Source organism: Hyaena hyaena, unplaced genomic scaffold (genome assembly GCF_003009895.1).
Source record: "Hyaena hyaena isolate Hyena2069 unplaced genomic scaffold, ASM300989v1 scaffold_333, whole genome shotgun sequence".
Lineage (NCBI taxonomy): Eukaryota > Metazoa > Chordata > Mammalia > Carnivora > Hyaenidae > Hyaena > Hyaena hyaena.
In genome coordinates, this window is record NW_024080963.1 from 402,304 (window position 1) to 422,759 (window position 20,456).

At 40.4% G+C, this 20,456-nt stretch overlaps 2 protein-coding genes across 11 annotated transcripts in view; one reads left to right on the forward strand and one right to left on the reverse strand.

The window, feature by feature from the left end:
* The first annotated feature begins 1,719 nt into the window (after positions 1-1,719).
* Positions 1,720-11,864, forward strand: UCP1 (uncoupling protein 1). 3 transcript variants are annotated; one of them, XM_039249162.1, is made up of 6 exons: positions 1,720-1,845; positions 2,486-2,684; positions 6,964-7,161; positions 7,261-7,362; positions 8,837-9,017; positions 11,628-11,864. In XM_039249162.1, exons 1-6 carry the CDS (start codon positions 1,720-1,722, stop codon positions 11,740-11,742), a joined length of 921 nt encoding a protein of 306 aa, XP_039105093.1. In that variant the 3' UTR covers positions 11,743-11,864. The 3 variants fall into 3 exon arrangements, with proteins under 3 accessions (XP_039105093.1, XP_039105094.1, XP_039105095.1); XM_039249163.1 differs by lacking the exon at positions 7,261-7,362; XM_039249164.1 differs by lacking the exon at positions 6,964-7,161.
* A 4,182-nt stretch (positions 11,865-16,046) lies between these two features.
* Positions 16,047-20,456, reverse strand: part of ELMOD2 (ELMO domain containing 2) — a 29,161-nt gene continuing 24,751 nt past the window's right edge. For all 8 annotated transcript variants that reach the window (XM_039249169.1, XM_039249165.1, XM_039249168.1 and 5 more), the window contains one exon: positions 16,047-19,596. In XM_039249169.1, the coding sequence (XP_039105100.1) occupies positions 19,451-19,596 (146 nt within the window). In that variant the 3' untranslated portion in view covers positions 16,047-19,450. The remainder of the gene's footprint in view (positions 19,597-20,456) is intronic.

Genomic DNA, 20,456 nt, shown 5'->3' on the forward strand with positions numbered 1-20,456 from the left:
TCTGAAAAACCTTTGACTCTACATCCAACCATTCATAAAGCTGTATTGTCTACCATATTAAATAAGACATTTACATGAGAGCACCTTACAGTTGTGAAGAACTACACAGGCATGAGGCGATAACATGAACACACATTTGGAATAGACTTTCAGATTCAGCCCTCAGCTGGCCTTGTTTGGCTTCCTCAGTTTCATCTTTTACCAATTTCATACTCTGCCTCTCTCCTTCTTCCCCATCACACATTTTCTCAGGCAGGCCAACAGAATGCATTCCCATATATTTACCCTGCTTTCCCCAGATCTTCGCCTTTGTATATACCACTTACTTGCCTCAATTGCTCTTTATTTCACAGGTGTTTGCAGAGGAGGAAAACCAATGTCTTCATCTCTTGTTTATCCAGAGTTCATCCTACCTTCACCATTGATTTCCTCGAAATCTTTCAGGCATGTCCTCCCTTGGAAGGCCCCTAAATGGCTTGCACAGTGCACACAACCTGTTCTTACAGAGTATTTGGAAATTATTCTCTAGAGGCTCTGTATCCTATTTTCCCTGCTCTTGAACCAAAAGAATAAACGAATGGTCACAATACATCTCTGCACAGGGTAGAAGTAGGAAAACTCCTCCTCCCACAACAAATATACATTGCAACAACATTTAATTTATCACTATAGGTAAGCTAGCAACAGATTTCACACCTGGGATGTCTCTGGAACCATATTTTACCAGAAGGAAGCAAAACTGGGAGTCAAGGTGACCAAGCCAGGGAAGGGAGGTGGCCAAACTGCACCTGGAGCCAAGGGACAAGCCGCTGTCCTTTCCATTTCCCTCTCCTAAGAAAGGAAAGTAAAAGGAGCAAGTTGTATCTCGCTTCATAGAGCGCTTTAGCAATTGACTATTTGCTTTCTAGTATGTCGGTGATTTCGTTTGACATCCGCTACAAAAGGTATTCAAACGAAACGCTTTATTTCTCTTAAAAGTTCAAAGTGTTCTTGGTTCCTGCCTGGGATTTTTCCCGAGTCTGGATTTGGCAGATGGAAAGGAGAAAGGAGGATGAGAAGTTAAAAGGAGAGGAAGGAAGCCGAGAGGATGCCTGCAAGTTTCCCGGGGCGTCAGAAGACTAAAAGCGGAGCTCCACTCTTGCTTGGGTGAATTCCCAGGTCGGCAGGACCTTTGACTAGGATCCCCGAGATCGCGCCTGTTTACGGACCCCGCACCTGCTCCGCGCCCCAGCCTAGGGCACGTGGCCACCAGGCGCGGGGCTGCGGCAGGCTGCGGTGCGGTCCTTCGGAAGTGCCCCGCGCAGGGCGCAGAAAGCTAGGTGCTCAGCGAAGGCCTTCGGGATAGGGAACAGCTCTCCAAGCGCGGGGCGAGGATGCGGGTGGGAGGGACTGGCGCCCCAGGGCACGCCCCGGCCAGGTCCACCCCCCTCACCCCCCCCAACCCCCCCGCGGAGACCTGGCGAGCGCAGCCCGTGAGCCGCTGCCTATATAAGTCACCGGCGCTGCAGGGCGCACGGAGTAGCCAGGCGCGCCCGCTCCACCTGCGGCCACTGCCGGCTCGCCGCCGAAGCTGCGAGCGGTCCCCGCCTCTCTCAAGTCAGGGAACAGGTTTGCTGTCCCAGCGGGACAGGAGAGGAAAGGCAGGGAGAAATTCCATCTTGTGGAGGCCCGAGTCCTTCCGTCCTTGCGCCCGCTCGTTGCTCCGTAATTTGAGCGAAGATGGTGGGCCTGACAGCCTCGGACGTGCCCCCGACCATGGCGGTCAAGATCTTCTCTGCTGGCGTGGCGGCCTGTGTGGCGGATGTGATCACCTTCCCGCTGGACACAGCCAAAGTCCGGCTACAGGTAGCGAGCGAGATGGACAGGTGTCTCAGGGAGAGAGAGGACATCTATTCTGTGCGTCCTTTGACAGCGGCTTTGGTTTAACCACCCCTTCTCAGGCAGGGCCCATGGCCACCTGTAACAAATGGTGTGGGGTTGTGACTGTATGACAGCGCTGGATGCTTTAGGGGCGGGAAAGTGGAACTGCTTTGAGAGTAATGAAGAACTACAAAGAGCCATAGAAGATAGGTTGACCATGTCGCTGCCAAAACCCCCAAAGTCAGGGTGTACTAAGTATTCTAAGAGCTAACAATACCAGCCTCTCCCAGTTTACAAGCCAGGCTCTTGGCCTTTCTTAGTTTGGCAGGGACACATTCCCATCTACTGGTTAGGGGTTCTGGAGAATTTATGGAGGGAGGGTGAAAGTGTTCAAAATATGCATTGTAGCTGATCTCTCTGCATATATATGTAGCTAGAGATATGTTGGGAGACGTTACTGAAAAGAAAAAAGGAACTGAAAATAGGAGCACAGCGGGAAAAATCTTGGCTTAAAGTTTCTTCTGCATGGAGAACAGCCTATGGCCAGTTTTTATTTTTTCCTCACCAGTTAAGATCCCCATACTCAATTTTAACTTTGCTCTGACCTGTCCTTTCTCATTTCCAGATCCAAGGTGAATGCCAGACCTCCAGCGCCATTAAGTATAAAGGTGTCCTGGGAACAATCACCACTTTGGCCAAAACAGAAGGGCCTCTGAAACTCTACAGTGGACTGCCTGCTGGCCTCCAGAGACAAATAAGCTTTGCCTCTCTTAGGATCGGCCTCTATGACACCGTCCAGGAGTTCTTCAGCACAGGGAAAGAAAGTAAGCAGTGAGCATTCCTGGGAAGGATAGATAGAGAGACATGCCCTGAGCCCAGCTTTGGTCAAAGCAGTGTTACATGCAGGGTAGTGGTCTCCAAAACAAATTGGCAAGGAAACACCCAATATTAGCTTGGTACTCACTGTTCATGGAAAGAAAAGGAAGCGTGCAAAATTGAGTTTTCAGATGCAGATTTATACTTGTAAAAATTAGCCAGTGAATCCTGGACGTTTGGGGTGTCATTTGGATAATCCATCTGTAGAAGATGGATGGGCTGCAAAAACGTTTAAGTCAAAGTTCCCCGAACAGTGGAGTCTCTCAGGAACACCGGTGGAGCTTGTTAAAAATCCCAAGCGCCAAGGACTACCTTGTCCTCCGAATCTGAATTGCTCAGGCTGGGACCAGGACATCTATGTTCTCACAAGTTTCCTGGAAATTTTGGCATGCGACAAATTTGAAGACCTTTGGTCTGAAGGGAAGAAAGCCAGACCTCATGAGGAGAGCTGGGAGGGCAGGGAAAGGCTCGTTTCCTTTAAGAGTGTCCTTGTCAGGTCTCCAGCATCGGAGGAGACCAGAGAACCGAGTCAAGTGCAGCGGTGGGGAAAGACCACAGAGAACTTCAGCTGTAGTGGGTTTGTTTACGGGAAGAAAGGAAAAGTAATGTTTCTTGAGTGCAGCGTCTACCAAGCTTTCCTGTCAGTTTAGGCAGCATTGTTTTGAGGCCTTACTATGAGCTGGACACGATGCTAAGTGCCTCAGATACATCACCACTGGAAAGGTACTGTTATTTTTATCCTTTAACAAACGGGGAAACCGAAGCACAGAGAAGTTTTATAACTTCTGTTATAAGATCACACAGTTGGAAAGGGGCAGAGCAAGAGTTCAAAGCCAGGAGGTCTGGCCTCTAACCTCAGGCTCTCAACCATGGCACTCTCCTGCCCCCTGTGCTGTCCATGTGATTCTATGCATCATCCAGTCCAACAGAGCTGTGGGATGCAGTGTTGCTCCCGTAGGGGAACTGAGTATCAGAACAGTTCAGTGATATCAAGACCACCCAGCTAGCAAATATCAGAGTCACTTTCTTGTGGAGAAGACAATCCAGAGAGAAGACATACTGGTGACAAAATGAACACATTACATGACTACTTAAGCAGATTTTATCAATTCTGCTTTAAGTAACATTAGGATGGATGTGAGGGTGATCTGGCTGCGACATCTGTCACCCCATCGATTGCCAGGGTTGATCTGGCTGATCTGGCTGGCTAGACAGGTGTCCCCTCCCTCCCTCACCACTTCACGTGTGTCCCTCCCAAAGCTGCATGTGCAGTCAAAGAAGACAGCCTTCTCCAATTGAAGAGGACCATTCTCTGGTCAAGGGTATACAAGTGACTGCGCTCCACTGTTAGAACCTCCAAAGAAGCTCTCAAGGCCCATTTGTAGGAGAACGTAGGGTAATAAAGTCTCCAAGTCCACAGACATGTCCAGATGAGGCACTGTAGGTTGCAGTCTGCCTTTCTTTAAAAAAAAAAAAAAAAAAGTAACCTTGGGAAAACATAACTTTATGGGACAAATTATAAATTTTGGTTATATAAATCTATTAAGTTTATCTGCACAAGTAGTTTCAGAGTAAAGTCTAGATGTTTTGAGGTTATACCGCCTTGTCCTATCTGTAGATGTAGCAAGAGAAGAAACACAAACAGGATGTAATGCTGCCCATTCTGGTAGTTTTCTTCATAATTGATTGTTCTAACCGATTGTTGAGTACTTTAGGTACTAAGTTAATAGGACATATTTTGCCAATATTTTATGTTATGCCCATTCCAGATTTTATTGAGCTGCCATGTGCCAAAAACCATGTTAGATGCACAGATTATATGTGTCTGAGTAGGCAAGAGATCACGGTTCCAAGTATGAGATGTGAATAGGTTAATAGATCACTGTGTACTACGAGATAGGCTCTATTAGAAGTAAGTACAGGATGTTGGGCACACGGAAGAGGAATGGTTAACCTAGCCTTGGGGGCGTGGTTGTGCAAGATTTTTTTGAAGAACTCATGTCAGAATTGAATCTTGAAGGACCAATAGGGGTAATAAGGTGAGGTGAGGTGATGAGGAGAGACCTTCCAAGTAGGGTGAAGGTCATGTACGAAGACACAGAGAGGAGTGGCAAGGACACACAGGGCAGAGAGGGAGGACAGCTTGGCCAGGAGGAAGAGACAAAGCCAACACAGGAGGGAGTCAGATCACAATGGACCTTTCATAAACCATCTTTATTTTCAAAGATCACTTTGGCAGCAGTATCTAGAGAATGGAAAGAAAGAGGGCAAGAAGGGGATAAGTTAGAAAGTAAGAAATGATCAGGGTAGGCTAAATAGATGGCAATAGGGAAGCAGAAGAGAGGTCAATCAGAAAGATTTAGGAAGTGTAACTGACTGAACTTGGGAGGCGACTGGCAGGAAGGTGTAAGCGAAAGGCTGGAATGTAAGATGGTTTGTGAGGCTCTTGCTCAAGGTACCATTCATGGAGGGAGGGAATATGGAGACTTTCTTAGGGGGAAGGTAAGAAATTCACTTGATGGTACGTCAACAAGTAATGTCCAGTTAACACATGAGCTTAGGAGTAACATCTGGGCTAGATTCCAGGGAGTTACAGAGAGCAGAGAGATCTAGTGTGAAAATGACTGAGAAGTGATTGATGTGCCTAACAACAAGAGCTCATGGGTCTTTAGCAAAAACATCAAAGGGGGAGTAGTGGAGATGGAAGCTAGATTGTGGAAGATTGAGGAGGAAATGGGCCATGGGAAGTGAAGACAGGAAATATAGGCTCTCTCTCAAAGGGCTTGATGGGGAAATGAGAAGGGGACTGGAGAATGAGTGCATTAAAATAAGATTCTGGGGTGCCTGGGTGGCTTAGTCGGTTGGGCGTCCGACTTTCGCTCAGGTCATGATCTCGCGGTTCGTGGGTTCGAGCCCCGCGTCGGGCTCTGTGCTGACTGCCAGCTCAGAGCCTGGAGCCTGTTTCAGTCTGTGACTCCCTCTCTCTCTGACACTCCCCTGCTCACGCTCGCGCTCTCTCTCTCTCTCTCTCTCTCCTAGAAATAAATTAAAAAAAAAAAATAAAAAGTAAAATAAGATTCTAAGTGGTGCCTGGGTGGCTCAGTCGGTTGAGTGCCCAATTCTTGATTTTACTCAGGTCACGATCCCAGTCGTGTTATCAAGCTTGTCATTGGGTTCTGTGCTGAGCATGGGGCCTGCTTAAGATTCTCTCTCTCTCTCTCTCTCTCTCTCTCTCTCTTCCCCCTCACCTCCCCCTGTTCCCAAAAAGATTATAAATGTGGGCCCAAAGTAAAGGGAATTGTAATCATATGATCTTAATCATATCATCTTAAAAAAAGATGGTTATCTATCGGATGCTCAGCTCTTGGACAAGCATGATGAGAAAAGAGTATAATCACACAGCTATGAAAAGAGCTGCTGTACTTCCTATATTCAGGACAGTGTGTTAAGTGCTATATTGATATTATTTTAACTGACACAGTGATTCTATGAGGTAGATATTATTATTTCTATTTTACAGATTAGGAAACAGAATGAAGGAGAAAGTCATTGATGAGTAAATATTTTTGATCCATACTTTAATTATAAGAATGAGCTTGGGGAGGAGGGCTGCCGGACTATTTGTAGCTCATTAAATAATATCTGTCTTGAGTAACCTAAGCTAGTTGTTTTCAAAATTTCAAGTCAAAAATCACCTTCTTCACTTCTTTCTTCTTTTTTTTTACTTTTGTTCCCTTTGTAACCTTTCGTAACCTGACACCACTTGACATCCCATATGGGGCAGTTTGTCCATTTGGGGTTTTCCTAAGGCCTCCAAGTCCAATAATTAGGATCACCATTGATGAGAGGAAGGCTAAGCATCTCTGGTGACTGGTGCCTCCTCTAGTTGGGAAATACTGAAAAAAAAAGAGCCAAATACAGGAAAGAACTAAGCACTATTTAAACAAGCACTTTGTTTCTTTGTCCTTGAAAGTCTTTATTTTTAAAAAAAAAATTCTAGTCTACTTTGAGGTTTCTTGCCCTATAGTGATTCAGCCCATTCTCAGTACATGATCATCCCATGCATAAGCACTGGGGAAATAGAAAAGATATAAAGATATAATAATACGAACTACTAAAATGAAAAAGACACAGAGCTCCATTCTGGGTCTTGGTTTTTTGTTTTCATTTTCGTTTTGTTTTGTTTTCATTTTTGCTTGATAAATATTTTCTCTCTCCGGATCTCAGCAGCTAGTTTAGGAAGCAAGATCTCAGCTGGCCTGACGACTGGAGGAGTGGCAGTATTCATAGGGCAACCCACAGAGGTCGTGAAGGTGAGACTTCAAGCGCAGAGCCATCTGCACGGACTCAAACCTCGATACACTGGGACGTACAATGCTTACAGAATTATAGCAACCACGGAAGGCCTGACAGGCCTTTGGAAAGGTAACTGACTTCAAGGTGAATTTGATAATGATCAAAACACATGTATCCAATTAGCAATTTATCCTATAATGGAGCTATTGAACATTTCCTTCTTTCCAGGGACTACTCCCAACCTGACAAGAAATGTCATCATCAATTGTACAGAGATAGTTACTTACGATCTAATGAAGGAGGCCCTGGTGAAAAACAAACTCCTATCAGGTAACTTCCTATTATATGTAACAACCAGGTCTGCACATTTACAGTCTCATTTTGGAGCTTCTCTAGCTATGTTGTACTGAATCCCTTAATTGTAACAGTTTTCTCTTTTAAAAAATTAAGTAATTTTGAATATAAAAAATTTAAAAAAAAATTTTTTTTTAATGTTTTATTTATTTCTAGGAGAGAGAGAGAGAGACAGCATGAGCAGGGGAGGGCCAGAGAGAGAGGGAGTCACAGACTGAAACAGGCTCCAGGCTCTGAGCCGGCAGTCAGCACAGAGCCCTACGCGGGGCTCGAACACACGAACCGCGAGATCGTGACCTAAGCGAAAGTCGGACGTTCAACCGACTAAGCCACCCAGGCGCCCCCCAAAAAAATTTTTTTTAATGTTTATTTTTGAGAGAGAAAAAGACAGAGTGAGAGCAGGTGGGGGTAGAGAGAGAGGGAGACACAGAATCCAAAGCAGGCTCCAGGCTCCAAGCTGTCAGCAGAGGGCCCAATGGGGGGCTTGAACTCACAAATCATGAGATCATGACCTGAGCCGAAGTTGGCTGCTTAACCGACTGAGCCCCCCAGGCACCCTCATTAGATATAACTTTTAAGCAAAAACAAAACAAAACAAAACAAAACAAAACAAAACAAAAAACCCCAAACTCCAAACCCTAAGTATTAGAAGTTTTGCTTCAACAAAAAGAAAATGCAACTATATTCTTATACCAGCATTATTCTCATTTAATACTAATATATGGAACTTTTGTTGGCATCTTATTCTTTATATAGCATTATTCAGGAGGTGAGTCCATCCCACACTCTATCCCAAATGAGCTGGTTAAATAAGGAGCTCATCAGTGTTTTTAACCAAAAAGTAGTACAGTTGGATAGATTCCTAAAATATTCTTTTCTTATTATTTTTTTTACATTTGCTTAGTTTTAAAAGACAGAGAGAGACAGAGCACAAGTTGGGGAGGGGCAGAGAGAGAAGGAGACACAGAATCTGAAGCAGGCTCCAGGCTCTGAGCTGTCAGCACAGAGCCCCATGCAGGGCTCAAACTCACAAACCATGAGATCATGACCTGAGCCAAAGTTGGACACTTAACCGACTGAGCCAATCAGGCGGCCCATAGGTTCCCAAAATATTCTAACAGGTTCTAAGACATTGAAATTCTCTCTGAACAATGATTTTAATTCAATAAAAAGTTATTAGATGCCTATGTATCAGGCATTATGCCATACCCTAATGGCACAGAGAAAACTGACAGGTTCTTTTCCTAAGGCATTTACAATCCACTGTGCCTGGGACTATTTGCTATCTCTTTGGTAAAGGGAAGTGTAACCTTCCTTACTATATTTTATTTATAAGACATCTACATTGGTCTCCTGATATCACTAAGTTTATAAGGATCTGATAGAGAACTAAAACCAAGAAGCTTCTTCCAAAAGTCTGATGTTGACTTGTTTTATCGGTCTGTTTTAGATGACCTACGCTGCCACTTTGTGTCAGCTCTCATCGCCGGACTTTGCACAACAGTTCTGTCCTCTCCAGTGGATGTGGTAAAAACCAGATTTGTTAATTCTCCACCAGGACAGTACACAAGTGTGCCCAACTGTGCAATGACGATGCTCACTAAAGAAGGGCCATTGGCTTTTTTCAAAGGGTAGGATATAGTCTTTTCTATCTATAATGCTGTGTTCAGGGTATCTATGTGCTTTGAAATGCTGTCTTGTCTAAATAGTTGACATATAGCTGACCAGCCTTAGTCTAAGCAGCATACTTAGTATCTGTTTTTCCTTGCCATAAATATCGCTCCAATCCCCCAACGCTGGGCCAGAAAATTAAAAACTGTGAATATTAAATTTTCTCAGCCTTGGTCAGAAGCTCACTTAAAATCAGTGACCTCTCACTTGGTCCTGGTCTATGGAAATGTAGACAGGATTTTGCCTTATCAGGGCTAGAGAACTATAGAGTGGATGGAAAACAAAAGAGAGGGATAAGAGAAAACAGGATGTGATCTTTACTATTTAAATGTTTAAAAATACTTTTAAATTTTAAGTTTTTATTTTAATTGCAGTTAGTTAATATACAGTGTTCTGCTAGTCTCAGGTGTACAATATAGTGATTCAGCCCTTCTATACAACACCCAGTGCTCATCACAAGAGGTACATTCCTGATCCCTATCACCTCTTTATCCGTCCCCCACCCACCTCCCTTCTGGTAACCATCAGTTTGTTCTCTATAGTTAAGAGTCTGTTTCTTGGTTTGTCTTTATCTTATTTTTTTTTCCTTTTGCTTGTTTGTTTCTTAAATTCCACTTATGAGTGAAACAATATGGTATTTATATTCCTCTGACTGACCTATGTCACTTAGCATTATACTCTCTAGCTCCATCCATGTCATTGCAAATGACAAGATTTCATTCTTTTCATGGCTGAGTAATATTCCTCTGTGTGTGTGTGTGTGTGTGTGTGTGTGTGTGTGTGTTGTGTGTGTGTGTGTGTACCACATATTTATCCATTCATCTATCCATGAACACTTGGGCTACTTCCATATCTTGGCTATTGTAAATAATGCTGCTATAAACACAGGGATGCTTGCATCACTTTGAATTAGCATTCTTGTATTTGGGTAAATACCCAGTAGTATGATAGCTGGAATTTTCACTATTGTAATCTGATGGACTCAGATTTTTAGACTGTAATAAAGTAAAACTAGAGAAAAATCATTGCCACTGACCTGGAAAAGTGATGCAGAAAATGATGTGGCTTGGATAATTATTATACTCACCTAGAATTGTGTAGATCACATTTCCCATTAAGTAATATTATATTGGAAACTACCTTCCTAAGCAAATACAGTATGAACTAATTTATGGATATACTCCACAAGGATTAAACTCTTGATAATAACAAAATTCTACAACCCTTTAAAATTGTAAGGCAGTGCCTCAAAGCTTACCAAGTAAGCATTAATGCAGCAGACACACTATACACAGGTTTCCAATTCACCGTAATCAGCACCTATATGTTAATACAAATGAAATACACTATAAAATTAATTTAAGAATGGATATGTCAGTTATCAACCATTAACCATTTAACAATATATATTTTTTTCAAACTTAAAACCTCTTGGGGATACATGTGGCAACAAGGATGAAGCCTTGAAACATTATGCTAAATAAAATGGGCCAGCCCAAGAAGGACAAATGCTGTGGGATTTCACATACATGAGGCACCTAGAGTAGTCAAATTCATAGAGACAGAAGTGGAATCATGGTTAGCAGAGGCTGGGGGATGTGGTGGCAGAGGGGATTATTGTTTAAGATGTATAGTTCCCATCAGGGATGACCAAAAGGTTCTGGAGATGGGTAGCGGTTGCTCACAGTGTGAATGTACTTAATGCACTGAACTACACACTTAAAATGGTAAAATGGTAGACTTATGTTATGAACATCGTACCACAATTAAAATACACACACACGTGCACGTGCACGCACACACACACACACACACACACATCCAGGAGTCAGGAGAAATGTGTTGAGACCTACACAAAACAAAACAACACAACAAAAAACAAAACCACACACAAAACCTTTGGGGGCCTGATTTTTATAGGCCAGATCTCTTTAAAAAATCTATCCAAGGCAGATTTAACTGATGACATCTTTTTCTCCTGGAACATATCATTGCTGCAAACAGGCGTTCAAAATCAGTCATTTGGTCTGCACAGTTTGACATAATTCTCAAACATAACACCCCCCCACACACACACCCCACAAAATGCAAAACCAAAAAGTGCACTTAGTCTCTTGACAGTTTAAAGACAAGAACTGCCAAGATCTGGACAGCACGAATTTCTTCACTTTGGAAAATGGTCCACTTACTCATCACTTTTTCTTTGCTTTCTCCTTTTCCTCTTTCCACAGTTTCTATCTCCCATTCAGAAAGCAGAGCAAAACAAAACAAAACTCTCCCCACCCCTCAAAAAAGGGGAGTTATTGGAAAATGCCCTTTTGGAAAGGGGGGAGTGAAGGCTGTGTATGTATGTATCTAGATGGGAACACCTGGGTTTTGTTGTTTCACAGCAGTTTTAGACAATTAGGTGAAACATTATTTTAGGTGCATAGTAGGGAAGGGTGAAGAATAGCTACAGGGAAGCGCCTTTATTTGAGAAGAGCACTACAGTGAGAGGTATTAGCTGTTTGTGCTGCAATAGCTTTAAGAATTCTAACAAACTCAGAGAATGGTGACGTGCACTTTTCTAGATTTGTGCCTTCCTTCTTGCGACTCGGATCCTGGAACGTCATTATGTTTGTGTGCTTTGAACAGCTGAAGCGGGAACTGATGAAGTCAGGGCGGACCATGGACTGTGCCACATAATCGCCTCCAGGAAAAGGATGTAACACAATGGTGGGAATCTGTGCTGGCTGGCCAGATAATTAAAACCCAAAACAAAACAAAACAAAACAAAACAAAAAAACCTACTCATTTTATTTCACCCTAGAAAGATAGAGGAATTCTGATCGAGTTTTGGGCTTTTTAAAGAAAAATTCATATTTATTTCCTGTGACTTTTATTCCCAGTGTTTTCAGAGGGAGAAAACAAAACACTTAGTATGCACCCTGGCAAATGCAATGTCCAGATAAGTGACTGCATCTGCCTGACTGTTTGGGGTGGGCTGGGGTCTTACGATTGGATATGAAGAAATTTAATATGTCTTACTTATAATTCAAGCTGACAGAAGAGGAAAATGGAGTGGTGCATTTTATGTTTATAAATATTTAAGGTGAACAATTATCAAAGAAAATACAATGTTTCCTTTTAATTTATTAACCCAGTTGTCATTTAATATATTCAATAAAGTACTGCTAATACCTTAAAAGTTTGCCATTTTGGATCTATATCTGAATGTAAGCTTGCGGTTCACCTAGATTACAAAGTGGCCCAATAACAAGTGAAGGTCTTTAGAACCAATAGGCAAAAACTTACTTTAAATGTAATTGGTACAGTCTTTAAAAAATTTTGAGAGTCTATATTTTATGGCACTTTTAACAACTTTTAATCTAAGACACCATAATCATTTGGGCATATTGTTATTAGAATCATGGTATCAGGGTACCTGGGTGGCTCAGTCAGTTGAGCATCTGACTTTGGTTCAGGTCAGATCTCATGGTTCATGAGCTCGAGTCCCATGTCAGGCTCTGTACTGACAGCTCAGAGCCTGGAGCCTGCTTCAGATTCTATGTGTCTCTCTCTTTCTGTCCTTCCTCCTTCCTTCCTATCAAAAACAAATCAAGATTTTTAAAAAATTTAGAATTGTGGCATCTATCCCAGAGTTAAAGCACTTTTGAGCCAGAAGGTACCTTTGGTTAGACAGAGGAACGGTCTTAGATTTCTACTGAGATAAAAATGAATCTTCATGGCATCTTTCCAGCAAAGCTAAATTCATTATTAACACCTACAATAACCCTTTTTTCATGCCTTACAAATGGAGTGCAGAAGAGATAGGGAAAGAATAAACAAGAGATTTACAAAGTATAAGACATGGCCCAAGCTTGTTTCCAACCCCAAACAAGAATAGCAGAAGGACCAGGAAGCCCACAGGCTGTCAAGCAGTATTCTCTTTGCTTTAATCAGCTCCACATTATATCTACTGTTGTGTTTCTCCCCTTGACTTTATGAGGTTTCCCCGGTGCTTACTTCCCCTGTTGTTACCTGCAAAAGCGTCTTGTAGCAGATGTCCTCAATATCCCTCACCTGTCACTGTGCTCTCACCACTTTAGCACACACGGACCTGACTTCCTGTTGTCATGTCAGCACCTCTAGAGGATCCTCGGGCCATCAGAGCCATCTTTGCACTCCTGTGCATGCTAGAAGAGCAGGGAAAATAACACACCCCTTGCCCAATAACTGATGGGAGTTGGTGCATAAATACTTCAGTCCCCTTACACCCAGGTGGAGTCACCCCTCACCTTCACCCAAGGGCTCAGAATCCAGTTACACACAGTGTTATTTTGCTTAATACAAACCCTTTATGGGATGACTTCAATTCCCTCCATCATTTCCCCACCCCTTAGCAGCACTTCCTGGGATCACCTTCCAAACAAATGACACATCCTTATCTCTAGATCTGATTCTGGGGGAATCCAAACGACGACACACCACCACCTTAGGGCAGCACGTTTCTGTCAAGAATTAGGAAGAAAACATAAACCTCTCTTTCTTTGCTGAAATCTTGCTCAGGCAATAGGCAGTAGTGACAAGATGCTTCCCCTTGAGCAAGCAATAATCAGGCTCCTCTGAGCCATCTTTTTCCACTAAGTCCCATTGTTAGGCATGACTCCAATTTTAGCAAGAATCAGGCTAAACAGGTTTAGCCAGAATCCCTCACCCTTGATAAATGATCATTCTTGATAATTGATCAAATCCCTCCTCTACCCTTGATACATCAGATCAATTCTCTTGGATTCTCTATGTACACATTTATATCACTTATAAATAGTAGCTTTTCTTTCATTCCATCCACTTGTTTTACCGCACTAGATGGGATCTCTAGCACAACTTTGAAAAGATGTGCTGAGATGACTTGGATTATTCATCAAATGTTCACTCCTTATCCAAGTGTATTTCGCTGTTTCATTGATTTTGGACTTGGTCATGTGACCTGCTAGATGGCCGAGGGAACCTTAGTGGACATGACATTAGCAAAGACTTGAAATACCTTTGAGCCGCAGGGCTTGTTGTCCCTGTGCTTCTGCTGCACCGTGGAAAGAGCATGCCTCAGGTAGCCCCTTGGTCCCAGGTGAACAGGTCACATGGAGCTGACAGGAAGTAAACCCACGACCTATATTTAAGGCCAGCTGAGTCCAGCTGAGATTAGCAAAACTGCCTGGTTGGCCTACCCATCTGCGAGGACATGCCTGGTTTGAATGCCCCCAAGAGTTTTGTGTGATTGGTTGTTCTGCATTGTTCCTGTGGCAAAAACTGATAAAGGTGGAGACACCCTTTCTAAATTCTGATCCAAAAATTTTACTGTTAAATATATTTGCTATGGTTTATTTTATAAAGACACATTTTGTAAAATTAAGGTAACCCCTTTCCATTTTTCATTTGCTATGTTTTTAACATAAATGGATGTTGAGTTTTTATCAAATTTTTTTTTCAAATTTTAAGATCGTCCTGTGATTTTCAAATATTAATGTGGTAAATTTCATTAATTTTATTATGGGAATTAACCCAACTGAGCTATAATTGATCATACATTAAAATAGCATATCTATATGCAGTTCATTATTTATTATGTAATATATAAAGTTTAATATATTTCTAGATTTCAGTATGCTTCTATTTTAGTTAGGATTATTGCATCCAAAGTGACATTAGCATATAATTATTCTTTTTCATTCTGTCCTGGTTGGGTTTGAGTCATCCAGATTATTAAAGTTTCATGAATTACAGGGTGTCCACCCTTCATTATTTAGAAGAGATTATGAAAACTGTCATCTTATTCTTAAAATGTGTTCACTGTAGGTTTTTTAATGGAAAGGTTTTTAATTGCTGAATCCACTTAATAGTGCTAGGACTTTTTGCTTCCCTGTTTCCTTTTGTACAGTTTTGTTTTGGCAAGTTATATTTTTCTAGAAATGTTTATATCCCATCTAAATTTCCAAATTTTTGAGGTTATCCTCAATACATTTTCTTTCCAGTATTTGCTGGATCTGTAGTGATGTTTCCCATTCAATTTTTGGTATCATTATTCGTTTCCTTCCTTATTCTTTAAAAAAATTTTTTAATTTTTATTTTAGAGAGAGAGAGAGAGGGTGTGAACAGGGGGCAGGGAGAGAGAGAAAGAGAGAATCCCAAGCAGGCTACACACTCAGCACAGAGCCCGACACTGATCCCATGACCCTGGGATCATGACCTGAGCTGAATTTACCAGTTGGACTCTTAACTGACCTGAGCCACCCAAGCGCCCCCTATTCTTTCCTTATCTCATGAAGAATCAGTATTATTAGTCTCTCCAACCAAGACATTTTTACTTTTGTTGATTCTATTGTATGAATTTCTATTCCATGCATCTAAGCTCTTACCTTTAATATTTCTTTTTTTTACATTTTTTGCTCTTCACCAAACTCCTTGAGATGATTGCTTTGTCTTTAATTTTCAGCCATTCTTTTTTCTAATACATACATTTTAAAGCTATAAGTAGTATTAACTTTAATAAAGGATGTTTGCTGTATCCAACCAGTTCCATATGTAGTATTTTTTAGTTCAAAATGATACACACACAGGGATGCTCTGCAGTTGTAAATAAATACAGTAAGGAAGCTATGTATTAACATAAAATGTATCTAAGATACACTGCAAAGTTAAGAAAAGCACACCTCAGTGCAGTATGAATTATTCCTATCCTTTGTAAGAATGGGGGGTGGGAGTGGTAGCTTCTTTTTTTTTTCAGCTTTTTTCTGGTCTCATAACTGTTGTTACCCAGTAACATCTTAAATGGGTAATTAGTGGATGAGTTAAAGTCACAACAATAAAAATTTTCTGTGTATTCTGATTTACTCTATAGGAACATAATTAAAGGGTTAAATTAGAAAGTCACTGTTTAGTGAACATAAGTGACTTAAATAAGGGATGGGGAGGATGGGAAGAGACGGAAGGATTAGCAGAAAGGCTTATAACAATTTTGACAGTTTTTTATTTGTTCACAACATTCTGAACAAAATGACATCACATTTAAACTATTGCTTTTACATAAGAAGTTAATTGTTTTACCCAAAGTAGACAAAAATCGATTTCTTTAAGTTGCCAGCCAGCACTTTTTCCCCCAGGGAAAGCCACTGCTTATATTTTTAATACATTAACAGAAACACAGAATTGCCCTATAATTTAAAAAAAAAAAAAAAAAGAAAAAAAGGATTGCCCTATAATAGTTAGGTCTTACTTGAATTACATTTAAATTTCTTCTGGTGAAGCCAGAAGAAAACAAGCTCACTCATGATTTCTCTCAGATGTTTACTAAGTCCATTAATCTTTGTTAAAAGTCTGCTTGTGGAGAGGGGCTCATAAACGTGAAAAAGGAAAGGAAGCCTCCCCAGACTTGTTCGGAGAGAAGACAGGTGGACCATTTATCCTGAGAAAACAGCTGCACATTAGCTCTACACGTGACTGCCCTGCAAGCCAGACTTCTCTTCTGTGCCATGACGGTGCGGCATCTTTTCCGCTCTGGCAACTAGCAGTCCACTTTCCTCTCATGTAATGCTGCTCCTGCGAACAAAACTTGGATCACGTTCTATTTCACTGAACGCAAAGGGGAGAAACGGTACATAAACAATTATTAATACTGGAAGAAAAATGAAGAACACATATGTTTCTCACATAGAAATATACGTACAACTCCAAGTAGCTGTTAAAAGTCGAAAAAAATCAGGATGGGCATTTTCAAGAAAAAGATCCTGTTTCCTAAACTGGTGCCAGTAAGATACTGATTTATATCTAACTATATCACCATATTTATATACAAAGAGAGGCTTGGTCTAGGCTCACTGACATACTGATATGCCCTGATTTCTCCCATTCCCCTAAAGATGGTCTTTCAGAACACACTTGAACTACGACCAGTATAATTCTATTTTTACACCATTCTTGTCACTGGCACGCCCTCTTTGATCTGGCACATACAAAAATTCATTTCAACATCGATTCACTTTTCTGAGGCTAAAACAAACATAATTTTCCTGCTACTTCAATTCTATCACTACTTTGGTATTTTATTCATTATTATAGAAACAGGTAAGATTCTAAATATGGATTTTAAGACTACATAAAACTCTAACACACATACACTGAAAGCAAGGAAAAATAGGAAAGGAGACACAATTATATTTTTCTTTTCATGTATGTCACTATGTTACATTCTAATTTACAAGTGGGGACACTTAGCTTGGCTTCCAGACTATCAAACTTTAGAATTTATTGACAGCTTTTAGACCAATTCACTACAGAGCTTCTGAAATGGTTACTGAGTATTTGAAGCAAAAGCAGGACAGTACCTATATTGTACAAACAGTGATGGATTTAAAGAACATATTATTGATCAAACTTTCAAAGGACATTCTCAAAACATTATTACAAAGTTTTTTTTTTTCTCCCTAGAAGGGGAAAAACTTAATTACTTAAAAAGTTTTCCCTTCCATACATACTTGAGTCATTCTTCATTAAGCATGACAAAGATTTAAGTCACTTCAAGACCTCAGCTGTTGAAATATTAAAATATAAAAATAAGAATTTTCAGGATGAACATTAAAAGACTAACAGAATTGCTTCCCATGTAATAGTAAACACTATGAAATGAACGTTAATGGTTAGCACCTGATCCTTACCAGGATTTTGCTACATCTCCTAGAACTATAGAGCTAGAGACTAAAGCACTGAAAACATAAAGAAAAAATTAAGATAATCCCAAGGTTGAGAAGTCTCCTATAAGAAACGAATTTTAAATTTCTGTGATACTGAGACACCAAACCACAATTATAATAAAATGAACCCAATTTTTAAATGTTTTATTCCGTTGAGAAAATAATAGTTTTAATGCTGAGTTTTCAATGTGTGCTATACAACACTGCATCTGTTGGTTTCCGCTCAGATATTTTTTACCTCTCTTCTCTTTGGCAAGTTTGCAGAGAGAGGTCTGTTAAGAGACATGAACGAACATTGAAAGTTTCGGGTCTTCCTACCACATGTGTCGGTCCTTAAGCACTTGATTTACACATTTAAAGATGGGCTAACTCTCATTATATTTAGAATATGTCTTTACCAGGCTGGTTTCTGTAGGATTTGAGAACTTAATAAAACAAACTGATCTTCAAACTCTTTTAGTTCTGCTAGGAGTACAAATGTCTAAACACACAAGGAAGAAATCATTCCCATGAGAATCTCATCACTATATAATCCTTGACAGCACTTGATGCCCTCCTGAGATTTTAGGACAATAAAGCTATACAAAATGCACAGTCATCACCCTCAGGCTACTTTAGAATCCCACAGACCACGAACTCAAAGAATACCCATAAAGTCCGTACACCATTATCCGGAAACAATATGGAGACAAAGCAAGAAGAAGCAACAGTTAATCATAAGTAAAATAAATCAATGATGTTTCACCAGTATTTCTGAAAAGCTTTAAGTTTTCCTTTGTGTAAGTTCACAGACAGCTTTATTGAAACAGCCGCTGTCCTTTGAATACAATCTAGATTTTCTTAGCAAATACATCTCTTTTCATAAACACTCACAGGCAGAGAAGCCTCATAAAAGGCCTTCACTCCAAGCACTATCTTTCTTTTCTACAACTGACTGAAAAGCAAATAACTGAAGATGAGAAAATGCTTTTAAGCTTTAAAATGCCACTGTGATATTTTAAAGTGTGGTATTTAAAAACAAAAATGCTAGTCACCAATACTGTCATTCTCTCATTATCCATTATGCTAAGTAATCAGGGAAACCTAAAAGGAAGAGGCCATGATTCTTTATCCTGTCTGACATATCTACGTTTTTTACTACTAATGAAGCAACATTAGGACATGTGATTGAGATGCAAACAAAGAAAACCAGGAAGAACTACTCTTCCTGTTAATTAACCTAGGAAGAAAACATGACAAAGAAAAAGAACAATCATCACCAAACTAAAACACAAAGTTTTAAAAGCGCTTTGAAAGGTTATGATACTGACTTGATAGTACAACACATAAAAATGAAAACTGATTTTTATACATTTTAATCAACCAATTAAACACAAATACCTGATTTGTACTTTTGCACTAAACGGGCTAAATCCCAAGTTCCAAACTGTAGTTCACAGGACTCTACAGAAGGGATCTTTGGAAGGATAAGGTACCTTTGGAGAACAGTGTATAAACAACTGTAAACATACACTGATTGTCTACTAGCTTTCTTAAATAGAATTTCTGAAATCTTTTTGTAGGAAATTATATATAAGGAGTGTAATTGATCAGATACTTTCTATTACAACATATAAATTCTGTTGTGTGTGCAAAATGTGGTAGAAATAGAAGATACTACGGATGATTCATATTTTTAAAGTAAGTGATACATTACAATCCAGTAAGAGTCCTTTAATCTTTTCATGAAACTTCTCTCTATACATGTTGAAATACATAATGCTTTCTGGCTTTTCTTCAAACCAAAACTTGTCAAATTCATAGACAAGGTAACCTGCGGTTAAAAAAAACAAACATAAATATAGTCTCAGTAGGGAAATCACAACTAAACCACCTCATTTTAAAATTCAGAGCCATCCTTTAAATTATACATTAAGACACAATAATCAGAAATCACATTAAACTACTAGAAAAACCTTATAAGAAATATTTTTGTTCAAAATAAGCAGGAATTTCAATAAAACATTTAGTATATTTACTGTTTTTGTCTCAAATATCAATAAAATCCCTCAAATGTAAGAGACACAGCACTGTCAAAATATCACTTGGAAACAGGAAAAAAGTTATCCCCAGACACCCCTGAAACACAAATATGAAAGTAATGAGAAAATGGGGAGCCTGGGTGGCTCAGTCAATTAAGTGCCCGACTCTTGACTGCAGCTCAGGTCATGATCTCACAGTTCATGAGTTCGAGCTCTTTGTTGGGCTCTTCACTGAGAGTGAGGGGCCTACTTGGGATTCTCTTTCTTTCCCTCTCTCTCCAAAAAAAAAAAAAAAAATTGTTTTTTGAAATAACAAGAAAACATTAGACAAGGATAAAGTACATGAAAGCCGTCTTCTACTTGATTTATAAATCTAAGAATTATTTCTACTTTCTCCAATGAACTATCAACATCTTCTGTTTTTAAAAAGAATACACAAACTAAATAGTAGGCTTAAGGGCCGCTGGGTGGCTCTGTCGGTTAAGCATCCGACTTCAGCTCCGGTCATGATCTCATGGTTCATGAGTTTGAGCCCCACATCAGGCTCTGTGCTGATGGCTTGGAGCCTGGAGCCTGCTTTGCATTGTGTCTCCCTCTCTCTCTGCTTCTCCCCAACTCACACTCTGTCTCTCTCTCAAAAAACAAACATAAT